At 46.2% G+C, this 23,491-nt stretch overlaps 1 protein-coding gene across 2 annotated transcripts in view; it reads right to left on the bottom strand.

Moving 5' to 3' along the window:
* The window catches only part of LOC124473607 (disintegrin and metalloproteinase domain-containing protein 12-like), a 53,809-nt gene that overhangs the window by 12,561 nt on the left and 17,757 nt on the right, over nucleotides 1-23,491 (bottom strand). For both annotated transcript variants that reach the window (XM_047029212.1, XM_047029213.1), the window contains exons 4-11: nucleotides 14,654-14,732; nucleotides 12,967-13,043; nucleotides 11,957-12,146; nucleotides 11,042-11,107; nucleotides 10,167-10,238; nucleotides 9,615-9,784; nucleotides 9,416-9,500; nucleotides 6,691-6,839 (exon numbers count right to left, since the gene is read on the bottom strand). In XM_047029212.1, coding sequence (XP_046885168.1) covers nucleotides 6,691-6,839; nucleotides 9,416-9,500; nucleotides 9,615-9,784; nucleotides 10,167-10,238; nucleotides 11,042-11,107; nucleotides 11,957-12,146; nucleotides 12,967-13,043; nucleotides 14,654-14,732 — 888 coding nt within the window. The remainder of the gene's footprint in view (nucleotides 1-6,690; nucleotides 6,840-9,415; nucleotides 9,501-9,614; nucleotides 9,785-10,166; nucleotides 10,239-11,041; nucleotides 11,108-11,956; nucleotides 12,147-12,966; nucleotides 13,044-14,653; nucleotides 14,733-23,491) is intronic.

The raw sequence follows: 23,491 nt of genomic DNA, 5'->3' as shown, positions 1-23,491 counted from the left end.
AGTGTAAGAGGGAGAGAGAATAAGAGATATAGAGAGACGAGGTAGAGAGAGAGAGAGAGAGACAGAGATGGAGACAGAAATGGAGACAGAGACAGAGATGAATGTTGATCCACACTGGCGGCAGTGGTCACAGTCCTGACCAACCCATTGAGCATGGCCCTCAGCCCCTCATGGTCAGGGTTCTGCTGTCTGACTATCTAAAAGGCACAGGCCCAAACCGTGAAGGTCAGAAAAGAGCAGAATCATTGTCACTACATGAATCATGTCACTGAGCCGAGCATGTACTTTGAAGAGTAAACTTGGTTCAAGGGAAAGCCAAACAAGCTGGGAACTCACAGGCAAAGCCAGACAGCTCTGACTGGAAAGCGTCAGAGTCTTGCTCATTCACTCTGCCTGTGAACATATTTAACGGTCTAGCAAACATCAGATGCACTCTAATTTGACACGGTTTCCAACTCACAAAGGGGCACAAACTACCGAACCAACAAAATGAAAGCTATCCAACAAATACGTCTGCTTGGCCGGCAAACCCCTCATTTCATACATATTTCTCCACTGCTTATACAAATACACAAAGACATATCTTAAAAAGAAGAGCTTGGGTAATCATGGCCCACACTGGGCAACTGACAGGGCCACAAGGGAGGTGTGTGTGTGTGTGTGTTGTGTGTGTTGGTGTGTGTGTGTGTGTGTTTGTGTGTGTGTGCAAATGTGAGTGTAAACAAAAGTGAATAAAAAGGTTGTTGAAACGAAATACAATTGGTATCCAATCTTGACTTTTCCAGGAACAAAAGTGATCTCCTCCAAATCCTCATACATGTTTCCTCGTTGTGATCCTGGAATATCCACCCCCAAAGGCCTGATCAACACTCCCTCACACTTCAGTTTCTTGTTGCACATTTCCCATTAGCATGCACTGTCTTCAGGAAGGTTTTCCTCGCCTGACTGACAGTTGCCCCATTGCCATTCTCACTCTGCACACTGCGCAGACTTTGTACAGTAATGCTATGCATGACAGCGGGCGGGATAACCTATGCTCAGGCAGGCACATGATCCAGAGAGAATGAATGGTGGCCCAGGAGATTGGCAGAGAGGGAAAGGATTTGAGAGGGTAAGCCTGGTCTCTCTCAGAGTGAGGTTATGGAGGATCGAGAGTTGGGGGGAGGGAGCATGGTGGTGGTTGGACACACACACACACACTTCTGCGGCTGTTTATGGTATGTAGCCATCTGTAGAAGCAAAGATTGAGGATACAATGGAGCTGGAAGACTGATGAGAACAGGGGAATATGCGAGGAGTTGAAGGAAACTGCCGGAATAGGGGTTGAAAACCTTTAGACACAAATGCAGCATACTGCCAGGATCTGGGTAAGCAAGGCATGTTCTGTGAGTCTTGGCACTACATGGGGCGGAGGTTGGTGGACGTGCCAATCGGCAGAGAGCTGGTATGTAAGCCATGATGTTACCCTGAAAGGATTTGTCGAACGCTTCGTTTCACAGAGTAGGTTTATCCCATTTGGAATGGGATAGAAAGAGATCTGCAATGCTTCACCTCGGACTAGTGTGAGTGCCTGTGTGTGTGTGCGTGCTTGTGAGTGTATGTAATGTGTCTGTGTTGGAGGTGTTTGTGTGTGCCAGTTTGGGTATGGAGATTATATTTGGCAGCCGTTACATTAGAAAAAGTACTGTCAGATCATTCATTAGTGAGTCTCCTACACGCAACAGAACAAAACCCAGTCGGGAAAACATGTTTTCCTCACCATACCAGGAAAAACACACAGTCTGAACATCGACTTCTGAGAAAAACCCACCTGAATCTTCCATCACCCATCACCTCAGTGGGTATCGAGTGTTCTCTATTCGCAACCTGTGGTGTAATCACCGCCTCACTGCGCCAAACCTGTTTGCTTCTCTAATTCACTAGCCCTGGTTTACAATCAGCTGTTTACTCCCTGACCACACGCAGCCTCAACTGAGGCCCTGGAGCCTTGTCAGAGGAGCTACGGAGACGGCAGGCAGACTACAGCACAGCAACATCAAGCCACACAGCAGAGCACAGCAGAGCCCGCTGTCAATATCATGGCCGGCACTGATAACGGAACAGAGCCGGGCAGAGACATTCCGCAAAACAGAGATAAAGAATGAGAGAGAGAATGAGAGATAATGAGAGACTGTGTGTGTGTGTGTTAGAGAGAGTGAGAGAGAGAGAGAGAGAGAGAGAGAGAGAGAGAGAGAGAGCGAGCAGGTTAAGCTCCATTGGTAAACAGCCTAATCTGCAGGGCTCGGTCAGAGACTAGCCAGCCTCTCCCCAGCTGTGTAACCAGAGCTGGTCTGCTTGGACTGGTCTGCTCGCTTAGGCCTTTAATACAGCCCTGGAATGTGGATACACATCCACACCCACACACCCACACACCAATGACTGTTATCACAGCTGAAGACACGTGCCACCCTTCGCCGTCCAGGAAACAACACTAAATTGGAACTACAGTACAGGCTCCACTGCGTAATATTAGCTCAAACCCCGTGTTTTCACCATGTGCAGCCATGCAACGCAGATCTAATTAGGAGCAGAAGGTGTTGGGGCGTCAGCCGCATAATGGTCACAGAGAATTTGAACCAAATTCTATCACACTGCACTGGCTGACTGACAGGATGCATGAAAGGGAGATATGGGATTCACCAAGCAAATATGGATTCAGGCGAAGCTCTGTAAGAGAGCATAACCTGATTCAAATTCTGATCACTGACTTGATACCACCGGAGATGAAAGGTGTCATATCTTACTTAGAGCCGTGTGCAATAACAGACGGTGCCTTTTGTAGTCCTCGGGGGCTGCGAGGATGACAGGCAGGCTTCTAACTAACAGGAGTTCAATGTCAGCTCCCACTGAGGGAAAAGAGCAAATTGATAGGATCTGATCTGCTCTTTAGTTAGCCAGTCTGACCTATGAGAAATCACAGAGACGTCGTCATTTGCATTTTCATTAGGTTGCAAGGGAGTGGGGAAAGGGCAAAGACGAAGATTCTGCAGCTGCTCTCTGGAACCTCTTCTCTGGCTCGTGACACGGCAGGTCTGGGACCATCTGCCCTCCTGCCAACGGTCTGCCTCACGGGGGGGTGGTGGTGGTGGGTAGGGGGTGGTTGTGATATCTGGAACATCACCCTCTGGCGAGCCGTGACTAGAGCGGGCTACTTCTGTAGCCACGTGTGGGGACCCCCCCGGAAGACTGGTGTCAGTCTGATGATGTCAAACAGGAAGCTGGGTGGGTGGGGGGAGGTGGGGGGGTCTGAGTTCGAGAATGACATTGCAGATGGAGGAGGAGGCGTAGAGGTGAAAGTGAGGAGAGGGGAGAGGATGGGTGGAAGGAACAGAACAGGACAGGTAGTGACAAGGCAGGATTAGGTGGGGTTAGGCGGGGCGGGGCCAGGGTGGGGTTCGGGCGGGGCGGGAGACTGAAGGACAGAGGAGAGGAGGCCTTTCCAAAACTCCCATCTGAGGGGTAAAGAAACAGAGGAAATGGACCGTTTCTGCCCATTCAGCAGATGTGAGGCTGGTGAGGCTGTGCTAAAGACCGAGCTACGACTCTCCTGGGTACAGCATCACTGCACCACACGTCTGCCCACAATCAACACAACCCTCCATCCCCCTCTACCCATCAGCAAAACACCTGCTGCTCCACAAATCCTGCTCCCGTTAATCTCAGAACACATTGTACCGTAGAAGACAAGGGTTTCATCCCAGCCAGTTACAAGACACTTAAAGACCGCTTCTCGGTATCAATATCTTGAATCGTAATAGAAGGACTGAGGTACTTTAGGCTTGCCAAATCTACATTTTCGAAGCAGTCTGACCCCCCCCACCCTCTCTCCCTCTCTCCCTCTCTCTCTCTCTCTCTCTCTCTCTCTCTCTCTCTCTCTCTCTCTCTCTCTCTCTCTCCCTCTCTCTCAGAGGGGCCAGTGCTGCCTGTCTGGCCTGCCACCACACCTCTCAGTGGATCTCTGTCATTGCGCCCTGTCCCTGATTAGGGCTGGCAGCGCCACGGATAATCATGTCATTTAGATGCAGCCCTGTCCTCCCCACCATCAGTCAGTCTGACTTAAGACCTCCCCCGACACAACGCAGAGCCCTTCCACCAGCCCCACGGTCTGGAAGTCCGTATGTCTGTCCGTCCGTCTGTTCGACTGCCTGTCTGTCTGTCTGTTTGTCTGTGTAGTGGTTTGACAGCTTATTCTGTTTTGCGGACTCAGAAGACGCAGCAGAGCTGGGGCAGTGACAGAGCACTGTGGGTAGCTTTAGTCCAGGGCAGAAAGAAATCGAATCCATGTGGAGGAAATAGCTTCAAGATTGGTTTCTGAAACGACTGGTCTTGTCAATGAGCAATGATGTGGAGTCAGGTCCGAGATGGATACTTTAGAAAAACGTATGGATACACCGCATCAATGTACTGACTGTCTGTGTGTATGTGGGTTTGCTTTTTTGTGCATGTGTGTGTCTGTGTGGGGTTGTGTGTGTGTGTGTGTGTGTACAGCAGAAGTGAAATAAGAGTGAACTGAGGACATTAGTTTGTGTCCCACCAGACACCTCATGCTGGAGAATATAAGGCAGAGCCAGAGTTCTAACTGAGCGCATGGATCCGAGCAATCCAAGTCAAAAGGGCATTGTGAAAGAAAGTGTTGCTGCTCCCAGAGAAAACTAAACCGATGGCGTAATGTTGCTTTTTATAATTGTGCTTCAATTCCCTTTGCTCAACATGCTTACATTGGATACGTAATGCACTGTTATTACACAAATTCCACAGTTGATGATGCTCTTAGGGATCATGACTCGTTTTAGCAGAATAAATATGTGAATCACTGAAGTGACACTTAAATAACTCTTCAAAGATTTGACACCACAAGACTTCATTAATTGATGATTTACACTACAGTGAGTGCTTACTTTTGCATGAATTATAAAAGCCTTCACAAACTCCAAAGGTGGGGAATGATGCTTACGCATTCATTTCGTGCCACAGTGCTTTTTTTTGCCTGAGATTTTTATTCCCTTCTTCTCCAAATCAATGTTGCATGAGAATAACAGCATGAGCTCACCGCACAGCTCTTGTACTCAAGTCTTTTGCTGGCCTATTTCTTGAGTAAAAGGTCAGATTAGTCTCACCGGGCTCAAGACTCCACTCCCTCCACCTTCACACACCCCCCCACACCCCCCCTCCCCCCCCCCCCCCCCCCCCGCACCCCCCCCCTCCCCTCCCCACACCTCCCCAAACCCCTCCCGCCCTCCTTCCAGATCTGCTGGAACTTTCGATGGATGCCTTAACAACTCCTTCGGCCGAGTTCGCTTCCAGCCTGTCGCCGTGTTGTTTTATGAGCCCATCATTGAGAAGAGTGTTACGCTGTGTGTCATGGCTGGGCTCCAGTGACAGCGGCGAGAGCAGAGGCCAGGAAAAACACCGGCGGACGAAAGAGGCGGAGGGGAGGACACAGGCTGTGAATCAGCTGCGACCAACGGGCCGCTCCCCCCATCCCCTCCCTCACACACACACACACACACACCCACACACACACACACACACACACACACACACACACACACACACAGACAGACAATCAGATAGATAGACAGAAAGACAGACAGACAGACAGCTGGACAGACATACACATGTCCATCAAAGAATCAGTGGTGTGCCCCTCAAAAACAGTACCAAACAGGAAACTGCACACAGAGACCTTGCACCGACACCAAACTCCTCTGCTTGGGCCGCCATCTGTCATATCTAACTGGGATGGAAGAGCCTTTTTTTCTCTCCATTTCTGACTGCTTTCCTACTCTGGCAGGGCTGTGGAATCTGTCGCAAACAAATCAGTCTGCGTGGCAGGACTCATCATCAGATAAGCTAAATTGGCATCAGACCAAGGGTGAAATCTCCTATTACGCCGTGGGTGCACCTTATCTGACTGCTGTTGACTAAGGAAGCGTCACATGGCCCATCACTCTTGGCTAGGCTGTTATCAAGCGGTCCCAGGCTACAGGGAGGGAATACTAGATACAGCTCTTCTGTCTTCAGCCTGGGTTAGGTGTGTGGGTGAGTGTATGCGTGTGCCTATGTGTGTGTGTGTGTGTGCGTGTGTGTGTGATTATCGGTCTTCGCCCTCAGAAAGATGCATGGCCCACACCACATAAACAATGAGACACGCGAGGACAAATGTTTACATGTGATAACGATCGACTCTCTTCGCCGGCACTTGGGCGATTAATCTTTCAGAGAGGCCTACTTGCACGAGGTGGAGAAGAGTTGCTAATTTATACAGAAAAGTTGGAAGGAGCGGGCTTCATTTACACACTCGTAAAGTGAAAGGCTGGTTTGGGAATTGTTAAACAGTTTCAGAGAGCTGTAGAGTAGAAGATCAGACAGGGACCAACAGAGGCGGAGGGACCGTATAAAACACTTGTCCTTGGTGTCCTTGCTCTCGCTGTAAACTCCATCTCAAAGCCAGACCACTGCAGGGGATTAACTGTGAAGTTTCCCCCAAACAAGATAAAATAGATGGAACTGTCACTTTTTTGGGGCGTTTCTTCACCTCCAGACTCCGAAGTGAATTATTGAGAATTCGGATGTAACCAATGATGTAAAACCCATCTCCACACCTGGATAACTGTCTCGTTATGGGCCGGCCCACTTGGCCTCACTTACCCTGTGGAAGGGGTCATAATGCAGCCGCCACGGTCAACCGTCATCCTACAGCCGCACCCCCGCTCAGGTGTGTCGTGGTTCATCCCAAAGTTGTGCCCAAGCTCGTGGGCCAGAGTCACGGCAGCGCCCAGTGGATTTTCGGAGTGATCCTAGAGAGAGAGGAGAAGTCAGGGTCAGCACGGTCCATTATCTGATGGATTCTAAACACGCAAAGAGGAGTGCCGGGGCAAGAAGGTTGTGGTTTCCTGAAGAAGGAAAGCCCTTCAGACACTCTTGTCATTCTCTCTGCAGCCGCAGTCACCTGGGACATCAGGGACCGAGAGAGAGATACCGGCTGAAGCACGTACTCCTCCTGCTGGGACAGGATGGCTTCTGACAGCGCTGATAACACACGCTGTCCATTTCGGACGGGGGGAGGGATGGGGCGAGAGGAAAGAGAATTAGAGAGTGTTGGGGGAGAAGGAGAGAGGAAAGGAAATGGAGGGGGTCAGACAGACAGGCAGACATAGAGAGGCAGAAGAGAGAGAGGTGGAGACACAACGTGAGAGAGAGAGACAAGAAGACAGACAGGAAGGCAGACACAGAGAGACGATAGAAAGAGAGAGAAAGAGAGAGAGAGAGGTGGAGACAGAGACACAGCAAAACAATAGAGACAAAGTGTAAAACATTCAAAGAGTTCGACCTAAGGGTGCCAAAAATGACTAAAGATTGATGGAGAGAGTAAATGAGTTATAGATGAGGGACAGGCATAATTGGCCCAGTGTGTTTCACAGTTTCCTGCTAAGAGGGTGCTATGTACACACACAAAGGCTGCATGAATTATGGAAACGTGTCCCCTGTTAGATTTACACACAAGCACACACACTCTCTCTCTCTCTCTCTCTCTCTCTCTCTCTCTCTCTCTCTCTCTCTCTCTCTCTCTCTCTCTTTTCTCTCTCTCTCTCTCTCTCTGTCTCTCTCTCTCTCCCTCTCTTTGTGTCTCCATTACACCAAGAAACTACTCCAGGTGAGTTACAGCAAAGGAGAAATCAATTATTTAAGAACTTAACCAACATGCGTGCGTGTTTGCTCTTAAACATACGCACGCAGCTACATACGCAACATACGCACGACTACAACCTTGCCCATACACAAAAATACACACGTATTCCCAGGAGAGAAGACGATCGAAATCCTTATCTTGGGGATCTGCCTCTTCTATAGCTGCACCGCTAAGCTGAGGTTTGCAATGGTGGTGAGGTCCCTTCTGTCTGGGGCTGCTCTCTGATGTTTTCTGGAGACTCGTGAGAACATCACTTGCTCTGCATCTGCACCACAGGGTCCCATGTCAGGGCCCATGTACACAGCTAGCTATTTTCTGTCCTGATTACAGAGCTCAGCGGTGGGGTATGATGGGGTTTTGCTGGCAGGATAGGAAACCAGTCCCTGCTCTGTCATGTTATAAGCCTCTTCCTTGCATCACTGTGTGTGTGTGTGTGCACGTATGTGAGGATGAGGGAGGGAGTCGAGGGGGGGGGGCATACTGTGGATATCTCCCCCTGGTTCCTCTTCACAATAATAACAGAATCAGTAGGGTTAGGGATAGAATGGTGGAACGCCCGAGTCTTCCCAGCTAAGCAGATATGAGCTGGCTGTGATGGTGAGAACATGAGAGGGTTAGCTTGGCCTGTGGAAATCGTTTATGGTCTCTGTGATATCCTTTCCATTTTGAGCTGGGAGTGTTCCAGCTCCGAAAGGAAAACGACCGTGCTTTGTTTACCCTAACGATTTAACCCCGGCGGCAGACGAATAAATGGCCCACAAGTGTTTTTGTTTCTAAGAACCCCCACATGTTGGAACTGTGAAATTGAGAGTGCATGTGGACCAAATGAAGGGATTTGAGGCTGATCATAACTTAGCAAGGGTATACGGTATAAGAAGTGGTTCATCTGATCGATTGGTCTCATATAACTGTGTTTCAGCTTGTTTCATCCTGGGCCAAGCCAATGCCGTGTGTACATTATGGGATGGGATAGGAAGGACGACCATGTGGAAAAACACAAGCAGCTAAAACCAGGGGAGAACCAGATCTCTTACAGGAAATCAGAGCTCTCTGTTAAGAGCTGTACTGCTCCAGGATGACCCTGAGAAGGAGCTTGCCTGGCCTACTATGAATATCACATGTTCTAGTGGGGACCGACACCCACCAGGTAGTAAATGTAAATGTATGATACCTCACTCTACTCCTGTGTATATGAAATGTGTTTAGTTACAAATGCATAGAATATACAGTTAACTGCCTGGAACGAGCCATTCATCACCTTCATAAAAATGGAAATATAACATTGTTTAAAGTCTGTGCAACCTGATTTACCTCCAAAGGCCGTCCAACCACTATGCAAGCCGGGAGACTGGGTGGTTGAGTAATGACAAGCCTGCCTATGACCTTGAGTGGTGTGTGTGTGTGTGTGTGTGTGCTGTACATGCCTGTCCGTGTGTGCACAACACTGTGTATCTGAGTGTACGGAGGAGGGGTCGTTCCTGGTTTGGAAGTGGTAAGGTGTGCAGATCCTTGTGTTGAGTCTCACTTCCACAGTTTCACAAAGCCTTGTGCACGCCAAGCACCAGCCCCCTCCGCTGTCAGTGAGAGAGAAGGTCAGGCCTGTGGATCCCCTCCATGCTGGTCCATGCTGGCCACAACTCAAAAGCAGGAGGGAAGGGAGGGGGGGTGCAGCTTCAGACTCACCATGACGATGCCCCCCGACTGCTCCACCGTGCACATGCTCATGATGGGGGCCATGCCGATGGTGGTCCCCTGGAAGTACACCCCGCTGGGGCAGGAAGACAGACGCACGTCAGGGGGGCTTTGGCGACAAGATTCCGACAGGTGTGTGTGTGCGAGTCTGGGTGTGCAAATGTGGTCTAACGGTCAGGGAGAGCTCTACCTGATGAGCTGAGCGTTGTCGTGGGGCTTCTGAGGCAGCAGTGTCCCCTTCCTCCAGTCCAGGAACTCGTGCAGCGTGGTGAAGGGGTCCTGGGTGACGGGACACTTGTCGGAGTCGCTCCACACCTCCAGGCCAACCAGCGCCACACGGATGTTCAGGGCCCGGTAGAACTGAGCGGGGAGAAGGACGCGGGGTGTTCATATGGGGGAAGTGGGGTACATTCGTACTGGAGAGGGTGCGGGGGGGCTAGGAGACTGGTGGATGGGGGACTTAGGGGACGAATAAGACCGTAAGGTCACAAGAAGGAGAGACACACATCGTTTGATGTCGAAACGATTCAATTTCTACCCCATTACCCTTTCACGCTAGACACCTGTCTATTTATTCAGCATCCATCTGGAGCCCTAAAATAAGACTTTCGAGACTAGGCAGTTGTGAGAGACTGACATTAATATATCACACAGGAATCACATTCATCTCCCCCGTCGGCCGTTGTTCTATTTGAAACGTGTGATTTATCACTGCTGTGTGGAGCGGGGGTGAGGATCGTACCTTATCCACGTAATTGGCTATCTCGGCCAGTCTCTGTTTCACTCTCTCCACGTCCTTTCCCTGCTTCTGAAACTGAAAACAGACAACATTTGTGTCACTAATGTTGGGTCAACAGAAGTCACAAGCAACCTTCAAGTCAACCTGTGGTGCACTTGGTATGTTGTTGTGTATAATAAGGTGGTGCAAAAGTTTCCAAAAGAGATTCCATTGAAGAATTGAAAAAAGCGATTGCTGAAGTGAGAATCGCAATCTCCTGTGCTGACAGCCTCCTGTAGTGGACTGTGATGTTGTTCTGACATGTGTAGCACAGTATGCCAGACAGGCTGTCAAGCTGAGATCCATCTGGAATGAGGGTCATCTCCATGTGGGAGGGAAATCATCGTCGTGCCAACAGGGAGCCAGGGTTCCTGGCAGACACCCGTTCCGTGATGAGACAGCCTTTCTGTCTTTACCCCACTGAGCTTAAACCTGCATTCACACCCAAGGTCTCTGACAACACCGTCTCCCCCGGGCCTCGATACTGCGGTCTGGGTGGTAGACCTGACCACTTCCTCTCCAGCCCAGGACAGAGGGCAGCTGGGAGGAAATCCCAAAGCGAGCCTGTTTTCTCCTTGGCAGACCACTTCTGTATCCACACACGGTTTCCTGTTTCCTGTCTGGGGCACTGGGGAATGGTTCAGAACTTCCTGTGAAGCCCTGGACCACATTGGCTGTTGCACACTGACCTAATTCTACAAGTCCTCGGGGAGCTTCGTTTTTTTCCTCCTGTCAGGGCTGTTTTCTTCTTCTTTTCTTCCTTTGTCTGTTTCCACTGTGGTAATCTCTATCAGTGAAGAATGGAACATCATATGTAGGCATAAACATGGAGGGCGTACCTCTCTATTGTCAGCAACAATGATCAGCTCCACGTACTTCGTGGCCTTCTGAGCATGTCTTTTGTGCTGTGATACAAAGAGAAACAGAGAAATAGACAGAAGGTGGACAAACCGGTTATGATGGATTCTGGGAAGGAGACAAATAATCATGGAAATAGATAAAGAAATAAGAAAAGTGACCATTTAAACAACGTTTGCACTCAGGGAAGACTGACATCCTCAATTTAACCCACCATTATTTTCATGGGCTGACTGTCATATCCTGCCTGGTAAACAACACACACACAGTTTTCTTGCAGAAAAACTGGCTTGTTGTAAAACATTGATAGAATGTTTTACAACAAGTAAATAGTATGAGTCATTAAATAGTATGAATCATTACAAAAGACCTGTCACACTATCACCTGTTGTTTGGTATCACTCTGCCATAAACACAAAATTATGTTGTGGCATTACAAAGCCTGAGTCATGTAAGCTCCAAACACAATTCTTTCCAATCTCCTCTCCATTTAGGTGGCCCCTGGTCCTTTTATAGGGAACTTTGAAAGGCCTGGATGCAAGTCACTCGATGTGAGTGTTTTAACAGAGGCTAAGGCTGTTATTCTGAATGGCTAGAAGGAAGTAGGTACAACAGTGGCAGATGGACGTGAACACCTGCTACATGGAAGCCAGTGGCACAGCTTGTCCTGTGGCACTGTGATAGATGTGTGAAGCCAGGGTGAGAGACTAGGGCCAAGACCAGACCTGTACCACAGGATGAGACACTCATATTCCCGTGTCCAACCATCAACAGTTTAGAGGTTCCAGGCCCAGGCCCATCCTTATCAATCCACATCAATCAATATTTAGACCAATACCACTGTCCTGTTTCATGCGGGTGACAGACAGGGTGAAAAACTCAACCGGGTGCCTTACCCTGGTGCTGAATGACTGAAATGGGCTCCTCAAGTGGTTGTCAAGGGTGACAGAGGACAGGTTGAAGCCATGTCCACAGGTTCCAGGGGACAGGTTGAGGTCTTCTCCTCGGTAGATGAGGTGGGTACCATTGTCAGGCTCAAATGCTGGTTCCAGGATATAGGTTTTGTTTTCAAGTGCAATTAAGCCCCTAGGAAGGTTAGGGACACTGTTTCAGGAAGACATTACAATAGTTTCCCCAAGCCTGCCACATACATTCACTGAATGGAACTGATGATTTTAGGAAAACTAAGTTTTAAATGTGAGTTCACCCTCAGCGTGACTCAAGTAGTGTCAAATTGCCAAACAGTCTGACAGTGATGGCCACAACTTCAAATTGTCTTTGCAATAAGGCTAAATGACTATTTCTCCTCAGACATCCATTTAACAGGAGGGCCCTTAAAATGAGATGATGACCTTAGTAAAACGGAATGCTTTAAGACTTTCATCAAAACTCCAGTTTGTTGACTTTTTCAGCAAAATCATTTCTTGGGGGTATTTACTATTCCAGGTCAATGTTTTATCACAAATTTATAACAGCCAAATGTTCCTGGTCATTAGCTTTTATGGCCTCGTTAAAAGCTTTTAAGGCATGCAAAACATTTTCTCCAGCTATAATACAGCTCGGGTTTTAAGGGCAATTAAGCAGGAGATGACTGTACATCAACAAGCTTTTTGTTGATGCTCTCACTCCATCGGGATATTTTATAGTTTCCAGGTGGCCATTAGTTACAGATAGATGCCTACGGGAGAGTGGAGGAGAAGAGAAGATAATTACTGGATACATAGCGAGAGAAGAGGACGCAACCCCCTCTCTCTCCAGGGACTGTGCATCTGACCAGCTGTGAAGGGCTGTAGGTAAAAGCACTGCAGGTCATGCTAAAGAGATGCATCCGCTCCCAGAGATGCCTGTGGACACTTGAACACGTGGTCCCGGGCTGCGAGAAGACTGCCCCTGTTGTGTGACTCACCGGAGGCCGGAGCAGGTGCTGATGGTGACATCAGAGTAGGGGTGGTCCTGCACCTGCCCGTGGTAGTAGCAATTACTCTGGGGACAAAAATGTCGTTAAGTACTTCATCAGGCTGTGAAATTAAATTCTGGACACATGGATGGTTGTTTTTATTTATGGTCTACCATGGACATGAGGAGAGATAGAGAATAAAAGGTCATTTAGAGTTCTAGAGACAGACACACTGTAGTGACTGTCTGTCTGGATGAGGGGGCGAAGGACGTGTCTGGTTTGGAGAGAAAACAGACATTTTATGGCTAACTGTGTTCTTTCAAGTCTGAACCAAACCCTCCAAGATCAACTGTCATTTAGCAACCAGCCAACCATTCCTCAGTCCCAAATATACTTTCTGTCAATACTGCACTATGAGAGGAAATACCTAAGGCTGGCTCTTAACAGACTTTTACAGAGGAAGCTCAGCCAAGTATTTTTAATCTTGGAAAAGGACTTGGGTTCAACTCTGCATAGGAAAGAGTTTGTGTCAAGTTTGTACACCAGCTGGCTCTTGCTGAGTCACCAGCTAATGGCCTTTAGCGTGACATTAAATATGAACACAGGGGTTCAGCAAACGTTCTGTGTATAGCATCTATATTAATACCACCAACTCATATTTCTTTCATGACACAGTGCTGCTGCTTTTGGGCAACAATTCAAGTGTTCTGTATGTTGACCCAGAGTCTATAAAGACATGGTTTACTTCTGGGAATGGATCCTTCCATACGAAAATGATAGGCTTTTAAAAGGTCAACTTGGCACATTTTTCTAAGGAAAGACAAATATCAGCAGATTCAGACAGGGGTCCTGTCACCATAACACAACTTCAGCATCTTATATCCTACCTGACTTTTGAAAGTCCATCATTCTGACATGCCGTACTATAGCCTGCTCTGCATGTGGCAAAACATATTTTAAATAATAATTATATACATTTCTGCTAGATTAGGACATCTTATAATTAGCATTACTAGTTACAACACTGTAGGATGACCTCTCCTCTTCAGCTGCACAAGGCAGATGAGCAGGCACAGAGAGTAATGTTGTTTCCATAGCGAGACAAACCATCTGGCATGTCTCCAAAAGCAGCTGACACCAAAGGTATGAGACAAGATAGTGAGGGGAAAACACCCAGCTCCAAATGTTCAACTTTGGTTCCACCAGTTTCTGTCGGAAAGTAAGGAAAAGAAAGGTGCTGTGTGCGCGCAACTGAACTCTGAGAGAACTGAGGTGAAAGGAAACTTAGAAGGAACCCCCATTTTGATCCATTTATTACACCTTTCTATACAGTAGGTGACTGTTTCCAGCATGCAATTGCACAAGACATTATGTAAAATAAATTCATCCATTGTAAATTCAAGATAATATCATAGCCGTATGTCGCCTGCTCAAAATACTCCCGATGGATTCCCATTCCATCATCTTGATGAGAACAGAATGATATAATTCACCACCCGTCAGTCTACACCATTGTCAAATAACAGTCTGTCTGCTTGTCATGCCACTGTTCCAGATACCGGTCCTGTTCTTCTAGACATGTGATTCTGAAAACATCAGTTGATAGCTGAAGTTCTTACTGAATCATCCGTTATGACAAGCTGAGAACCACGTCAATTCAAGCATGAATATCAGATGCACTCGTTCCCCTGCCTACCGTGACGTTGTGGGCTGTGATGACTGCACTCCCATCCTCCAGGTAATGTGTCTCAGTGTAATGGCTTGCGAACAGACCCCTGCAAAACAGACAAAAAAAACAAAAAACAAAAAGAGGGACATCTGAAAATTGTTATTTTCAGACCCAAAATGAAGAGAATTGTCTACTCTGTTTTATAATAGTCTGGAACGAAACACTTTTCTTCTTCTCAGGCTTTCTGTATTCCTTGGCAGGCCACTGGAATGATTCATGTTGAAGAAAATGGCACAACAAAGACGGTTCACTGGGAGTAGTGGAAGTGAATTAACAATGCCCTGTGTCCATGAATGACATACCCTGCTAAGGCAATTATTCCAATGTGTGTGTGTTCCTGTCGACGTGTGCATATGTGTGTGCATGCATGTGTGCGCGTCTCAACAGCTGAACCGTCAAAGTGACGTCTAAGGGGATGATCCTAGAAAAAAATCAAGGATAGTGTGTGTGTGTGAAAGAAAGCCAATGAAAGAAAAAACGACCTCCTAACTACAGTTCATTCAGACATGTATCTACATGGAGCAGGTTAATATGTCGAATCTCTCTGGAGAGACATCTAAAGACACACAGCTTTTTTTAAAGCAACCAATCGACTGTACAGTCCCAGAACAGGCTGGGTTGAGAAGAACACCATCCCCAAAGCGATGACCCATTTACCAGCAAAGATGACATTTGAAAATGTCATTAATTCAATCAAAACACGTTAAAGTGGGATGGCTGGAGAGGATTTGGGATGGATCACTCAGCAAGATTGAAAAAATGGGATGCAGTGTGCGTCCAAGTCACAGCAGGAGATATCCCACCATGCTACCATCCTACACTGCCTGCCCTCACCAATATCCAGGATTAGCTGAGGAAGATTACACAGTAAAGACATACACAAATTCAGCATCCATGGATAGTATTTGCCTCCGAAAACTGAACTGAGCAACAGATCCATTGCTGCTGTCATGCTCCCATATGACTTAACTACTGTCTGTCTTTTACGGCTATTCCTGTGTCGCCATTACAAATTTACCACCAAGCAAAAGCTGGGAAGTTAATGTCATGTAATGTAATGCCATATTACACTGAAGACCTTCAGCGAGCATGATGGACCAAAAGTCCAAAAGCCGGTATTTGCCTTACATGGCATAAGAGGATATGTTTGTAGCCCAGATAGGATTTGTGTTTGCCTAATGCAACTTCCCTGCAAAGGCTAAAAAAATCATTTTAGGGTAGGAAGCTGGCTTAAGATGAATAGCTTATGTCAAGGTGCCATTACATGCATTAGGAGGTTGGCTGTAGGTTGAACATGATCAAATCATCCTGTAATCAACTCTCTGGTAAAGACAGATGATGGAACAAAGGCTCTCTACTCTACAGCTGAGTGTGCGTGCTGCCTCTCTGCATGTCCCTCTTGGCTACACACCTACAGCTCTCTGGGGAACTGGGCCTTCCCGAGTCCAAAACATAATGAGAAAGGCAAATAGCATGCATAGTTATGGAATATCTGATCTGAATCTTGGCTTCTTCAATGGAATGACCACATGCTCTTCAGAAAACAGAATCAATCATGACATGTCTGATGTTGTTGTTGTTAGGGCTAGAGGCTGCATAATATGATGGTTAGATCTCAGGCTTAAATATCCTCACAAAGCAAACAGATCTCTGACAGAAGAAAGAGAGCGAGGGTGGACGTTTTTTTTCTGGACATTGTAAAACGCCTAAATTTGATTATGCCCACTCCCCGGTAATGAGAACCCACCAGTGGCCATCTTTTTGTCAAGCGGAACCAGTAGCCAATCAAATGACATTTAGATGGCGGATCACTTCAAAGAGGCTACTTCCCAAAGCCTTTGATCTCGTCCCGTAAGAATCGGCGTGACAGTCACCAGAACCCCCCCTGCACAAACCCAGCATGAACCCCAAAGGCTCAGTTGTGGAGATGTTTTTCTTTCAAGTAGAGAGATGTATGGTTTCTAAAGTGGTCGGGGAGTCAAAGATTGGATGGGAAGACCATAAAACACCTTTGATTTGAGAGAGAAAAACCGAGAGGGGTACGTCTTTATTGAAGGATTCTGGAGTATTTATGCCATGCCCTGACACATGCCACACAAGGCCTGATCGAAATTCACGTCATTGACGTTAGCAAGGAATAAAAGGCTTTAACAGCACGGTCCCTTACCCTTCCAACACTCCTTTAGGTGTCATACTAAGAAATAGACCTGTCAGATGCAAAGCATTGATTCTCTCATTTGTAGTAGCCTTTTGCAGTTTACAGTTTCTAATGTTATCACAAACAAGAAGAGATATCGCTTACACTCAATGTTGTTAATTCACTGTTGTAAGCTCCTTCACTCCAAGGTGCTATATTGTGTAATGGGGATAAACAAAGACAATTGTTATTTCTGGTACATACGTACCACTCACTGGCTTAATACACATATTCATAACAATTGAAATCAATAAACATTGATTTCATAGGCCTTCGAGTGTGTTGTGTTTCATTAAGCATGGACAAACATTTAATTAGCACTTCCTTAATAGACACACAGGTTAATTGTGATGAATGACGCCATTTAAGTGGAATCTAAGGGAGGTCTAAACAACAATCTATCTTCCTGTGGTGTTCCAACACTCCTCCACTGGCGACATCTTTCCAGCGATTCATATTCGAACCAAGTCCTGTGTTTTGTACATTTTTGTCAATAACACTTTATCAGGTTTAGCAGACCAGAGCAGAGACCTCCTAATGTATAAATATGATCCGTGGCATAATCAACCAAACACTGTAACACTTTTTTAATTTGGTACATTTGATATTTTTCCATGATGTAGGATCTGTCAAACAAACAAAAAAGCACACACACATGCACACACACACACGCATCTCCTTAAGTGCTTGCTGTTGGCTTTCATAATTGGGACGAGTCAAACACAGACTAAACGCAAACCAAAACAGGACAATTCCAGGGTCTCCAGAGCAGAGCAGAGCATAATATCTTTAGGTGGAACTCGATAGGTCTCTAACTGGATTTCTGGAGAAAAGGTAATGCAATTTTAAAAAGTTGCATATTGTAAACAAAAGTTGTACACATTCCTGTAGACTACTTCCACTCTGCTTATATGTAAATGTGAGGAAAGTGCAGCATTTTAATACACATGAAGCCACACCTCATGTAATAATTCACCATTACGAGAACCCCCTGGAGCATTGAGCGATTCGAGTGCAATTCGGCGCTGCTTTATTCAGTGCTCTTTGTAATCTGAGTAACTTCATTGAACAGAGTCTCTTGCCTTCACAGACGTGTAGAGGAGTGAGAGAAAGGGGAGAGCCATAGAAAGGTCTGTGGTTGACAGCCATAATTCTATTGCCACACGCCGTTACTCTCCAAATTGATTTACATACAGCTCCATGCCCCCCCGGCTTAGGCATGCTTCTATCTGGGGCTCTGCAGTGAGCTCACAGAAGGATGGGGCCAGAAGATTCTCATTGAGCTGAAGAAATAATGGACTCTCATCACAAACACTGGGGGGCCTCAGAAGGACACTGATGACAGAATCCTGCTGATCATTAGTCAGTCTTATCTAGCTATGATAAGTTATCAGTGGAAAAAAAGTATCTACAGAAGTATAAAGACTCTTTTATTAAATCACTGTTAATTAATGCATAAATTAATCTTCACCTTCATTTCTTTTTTATTCAACTTCAACACGCCAAGGTTTCAGCCTTAAAGAAACTAAATATTAACATATCACCAGATCACTTGTTTGTGGGGTCTGACCAATATATGTATATTTTTATATTTGTCAACCTGGTATCCTTGAAGGCAGGGGACAGAGCATAGTCTCTGTTTCCAGTCTTAGAAAACAGTCCAGTCAGCAGTACTCTATGCGGCACATGCATCCCAACAGCACTGCAGTCTCAGATGAGTCAAACCAATGGAGAGAGACAAAAAATAACTCCTGAGTGGAAGAAATACAGGGTCTTCCCATCAGCAGCGAATCACAGGCAGGCACAGGAGTTGAGTAGCTGTGGTGTTGGCAAGGAGGGCAAACAGACACACATGGAGGGAGGGAGGTCAATCTGGGATTTAAGAGAACACGCGTGTTACTGCATATATCCGATTCAAACCAATTTAATTTCCGTTGACCAGCCTGAACATACTGTCCACATGTCATCCTTGACATGTTTTCTGAAAATGTACTGTGACAAATCATATCGTGCACATTACCAAAAGGGTAAGAGAAAGAAGATCTCAAAGAGGTTGTGTGAATCGAGTGATATAGGCTACATAATGTTAAATGGAAGGCCAGCCTACAAGCTTAAGTGGTGACCTCCAGTGACATGACAATGATGAAGGAAAACAGCTCTCTGAAGCATAAGCAAAGCTCACATTTATGTGGAGAAGTGGTCGAAACACTGAATGGAACTCCTACACACGTCTCCTCTCCCCTTCTTACTTTGCAACCACAAGGTCTCTGTCTTTTTCTCTCCCTCACTCACGATCCTTGTGAGTCTTCATTCTGCGCAAGAGACCCTTTCGTCAAACGTTTTCATTCTGCAATGTCTCTTTCTCTCTCTCTCTCTTTTTCTCTCTCTCTCTTTTTCTCTCTCTCTCTTTATCTCTCTCTCTCTCGCTCTCTCTCTCTCTCTCTTTCCCTCCATGTTTGTCCTTCGTCTGTAATTTGTTATATATTGAATTCTCGATAGAAACGTTTTTATGCTCTCCATAGAAGCAGGGGAATCTCTTTAGAGTAACACACTCCATTCTAAAGAGAAAGCAGGTGTTGCCTAGTCTCCATAACAGCAGGAATACAGAAACAAAGGATTACGGTTCATTGGAACATCTTTATTTTAATACTTTAAACAGCCATGATTTTGGTGTGAAACAAATCATTGTACAGAAGAGATTTATCACCAGAATTCTGCTTGTGCTTGTCCTGGAGAGGGCCTGAAGTCACATGACAACCCTGACCCTGAGATCCCGAGGTACAGTCCAGTTTTATAAGAATCAGCCGTTTCATTGCTGTTGGCCTACACATCCGGAATATGTAACACCATTAAACAATTCCCTCATCGGGCATATTTTCCCATTTCACTGTACAATGAGCATGATCTCATACTCTTTAAAGGTAACAGCTGGCCAGTTGACAGTGGTGATCTTTTTAGATATTATACGATTAAAAGTACATGAAGTCAAGACTACACAGAGGGTTTCTTTGGACGAAAACCTTTCTACTTTAGTATTCTGCTTCATTTTAAACCTTACATTTTATATGACCGTATTTTGAACAGCACTCTGTTTATGAATCAACTATAGTTTGCAATTGACCTAACACCATGTGACTGTTTTTATGTTAGCACATTAAAAACCATAAACCTGGAATAGTGTTTGAAACTTACACATACGCAGTCACCTCATTCCCCTAATAGGTAGGTAGGTACTTTTTAACCCCAGGAGAAACTGTGGTAATAACTCCAGGTAGTGTATGCACTGCCCACTCCTCAGAGGAGCTTAAGTATCTTCTATATTCACATTCACCAGAACTAATGAGGGACTAGGGATCTTCAAGGAAGAAGACCTCTCATTATTCATAGAAAAGAGTAAACAAATCCATAAATGTTATTGTCAGAGGGTTCATATCTCTCCAATTAATCAGAAGTTGTTCCCCAAGGCATTTTCATTGTTCAGCCAGACTTCTTTTGTCTAGAGGGAAAATACACAATTAAACACTATAATATTCAAAATATTCTCTCCCTTGTCCTTCCTTTCTTCCTTCCATGCTTTCTTTCTTCTTGTTTCCCCTCTCTTTCTTTCTTGTGTTCTTTCCTTTTCTTTTTTCTTTCTGAAAGTGGGAGGTACAGTACAACAGACCGGTAAAAGAGGCAATGACATGCTGCTTTAGCAGCAACTCATAAAACAGCATGTTTCCCTGGCTGTCACTGTTCCCCCTTGTTACTCCTCATGTCCCAATCCTCACAAAGTGCCCTGGCTCTTCTCTTAAAAATGTCTCACATCATTAGGTCCACTCCTTTCTATTTGTATGGAGTTAGCGTTGATCCCCCCAGAAAGATAATGGCGCCCAATCTGTCATTCCACACCCCATTACCCTGGTAACATGGCGGAGGTTGTGTCTTTCACTCTGCAATGATGTATCACTTAAACAAAGGATTGGGTGACTGCGCCGTGTTCCTCCAGAGCAAGGAGTCTGCAGAGCTGAGAGAGGCTTGGGAAGGTAGAGACCAAGGCATCGATTAAGGACTGGATATGGGTGAAGACGCACTAAGGACTGATTGAAACCTTGTCAGCCTTTTAGTTGTCAATTCTGTGGGACTTGTACCGTTGCTGTTTTACTTGACCACTCTGCAGTTTGCAGGCTACTATCAACTCATACAGGAGATACCAGCGGGGTCACCAAACATTCAAAGATCATAGGTTAAAGGACATAGGTTATTGGGTGAACATTAAATGCGTGGGGATGGGAACTGGTTGAAAATGGTAACATCTGTGACGTCCTACAAATCCAAAATGCGTCTATTATTCACATCATGGATAACAAACTGGTAATCTGTCTCTGCTTGTTTAAATAGCGACATCCTTTCATAATTGAATGCCTTATCGCTGAAACTGTCGCTTAAACTAATCCTGCGCAACCTCATCTGTTTCCTGGGCAAGGTCTTCCCACTGGTTCTGTCGGTGTGTTTGCTCACTGGTTCCTTCAGCTGATTGTCTGACCCCTGTGTTGTCAGGCTCACTCAGGAAATCGCCTCCGTCAGACCTCGGATGCGTTTCCTTTCTGCGGCGTTCTCCTTTGCATGTCTCGCAGCTTCTAAATTCGTGCTTCCTATCCTTTTTTGCCTGTGTACGTGCGGTGTGTGGCTGTATTGGGGGCAAGGGGTGCGCGTGGATGGATGCTTATCACACTAGATTCATCCCCACCGCCATGCCCTGAACTACTGCAAGCCTTTGCCTTGTTGAGTTTTCACCTCCAGGCCAGTAGCGTGTAATCCCCCTAATCTATCCATCGCCTGGATCATCTGATTGTTAAGTGAGTGATTGGTCTGGATTATCCATATGAGATTGAGATCAGTAGCACTGTGGAGCAGGAGGAGCAGTCAGACGTAGAGCTCAGAGAGGGGACAGTCTGACCTCATAGCTTTGGGGCGGCTGAAGTTTCAGTTTTATAATCCTAGAAAAACAACTGATGTATGGGACTCCCATATAAAGCGATATCCTTCTTCATCGCAGTTCCCATTTCTTTTGTCTGTGATATTGATGGCACGAGGGACCGTGAGAATAGCGTGCTCTGGTGAAAATGGGGATATCATAGATCCAAGATGGGGAAAAGGATAGATGTGTCGAGTGTGCAGGGAAATGTAATATAATCCCAGACTACTACGGCGTATTGTCTCTGAGACAAATGCATGCAAATGTACACATGATGTATACATCCTGTGCTTCTATCCTCCCCGGAGATCTGCAGAGTAAAGGAGAAGAATGCATTCACTCGCGCTCCGGAAACCTGCCGTTCCCACTGATCCAGAGAAATGTTGCCCCAGATAAATAGATGCATTATGCATCATTAACATCCACAGTCCACAGTATGGAAAATACATGACCCCTTCTAACTTACCATATTTTTCCCCCTTGCCTACTGCACGGTTGTAGTTCATCTCAATGTGTCTAGCCGGAGATTATTCAGAGCATGTCTTACTCTGTGAAAGGGGCGAGACTGTGCATGCATCACCCCTGTGTTCTCATTTAAAAGCACTTACTCTCTGTAATGCGTTAAAGAACGTAGCAGAAAAGTGCTGATGCATGCGGGACCTTGCCTTTCCGCTAGCTAACACCCTTGACAGGTGACCCATATATGTAAGGTTAAAAGCAGTGAAAATTGGGCGGCATCCCATCCAATGTTCTCCTGCTTAGTAAATGACGAAGGTGAAAAAAACACACACACACCTAGGCACAAACACAAACACATTTGGCTAAGTGGTCCGACCAACATTATCGCCAGGCTAAGAATAACCCCAAGACTAAACTTGCAGGAGGAGCCAGCAGTGATGCAGGACTTGCCAGGGGTCTCTGAGAAGTTCCACTGCTCAACAAACTCTCTTAACTTCACAGCTACCTCAGAGACATAGAGGGGGGGGGGGGAGAGACAGAAAGTTTGAGAACGTGTATGAGAGAGAAAGAGAGGAAAAATAGACTAAGAGAAAGAGAGAGACAGTGAGATTATAAAAAATTTAGCAGTGAACAGCAGGAAGACAGGGAGAGATGGAGACCCCTGGGGCTTGGTTTGAGGCCCTCACAGGCTAAAGGAGCACTCCTCTGATCTCCCTGCGCAGGCCCTCTCCTCTCTCCTCCTTCCGTCTTTCTGTTTCTTATAGGGGCTTGAGTCTTCCCAAAAGCTCTCTCAGTCTCTCACGCCACCCATCAGGATCTTAATTAAAGACCAATAGAAGGAAAGTTCTTCCTCTAATGGTTTCACTGAACAATCATTTAACCTACTGCTGATTTGCTATTTGAAAAATCCAATCATTTTCAGTGTGTAATGGAAAATATCACAGGTTTAGCAGTAGGGGGTAGTCACTGACTGTCTCCCCTACAGTCCACCCTCACAGACAAGACCCCACTGCCAAGAGTAATGTTTCACGACCTCAGACCCTGGCAGTACATCCAGCCCTGTATAGGTTTCACAAGACTAACAGCAATGTTTAGTACCCCCTGTACTAAGCATGATTTTGACTTAGTTTGATCAACATACAGTGCCCTCCAAAAGTATTGGAACAGTGAGGCGAATTCCTTTATTTTTGCT

This window comes from Hypomesus transpacificus, chromosome 11 (assembly GCF_021917145.1).
Source record: "Hypomesus transpacificus isolate Combined female chromosome 11, fHypTra1, whole genome shotgun sequence".
NCBI lineage: Eukaryota > Metazoa > Chordata > Actinopteri > Osmeriformes > Osmeridae > Hypomesus > Hypomesus transpacificus.
Note: the sequence above shows the minus strand (reverse complement) of the source record. Positions and strands in the feature narration are given on the sequence as shown.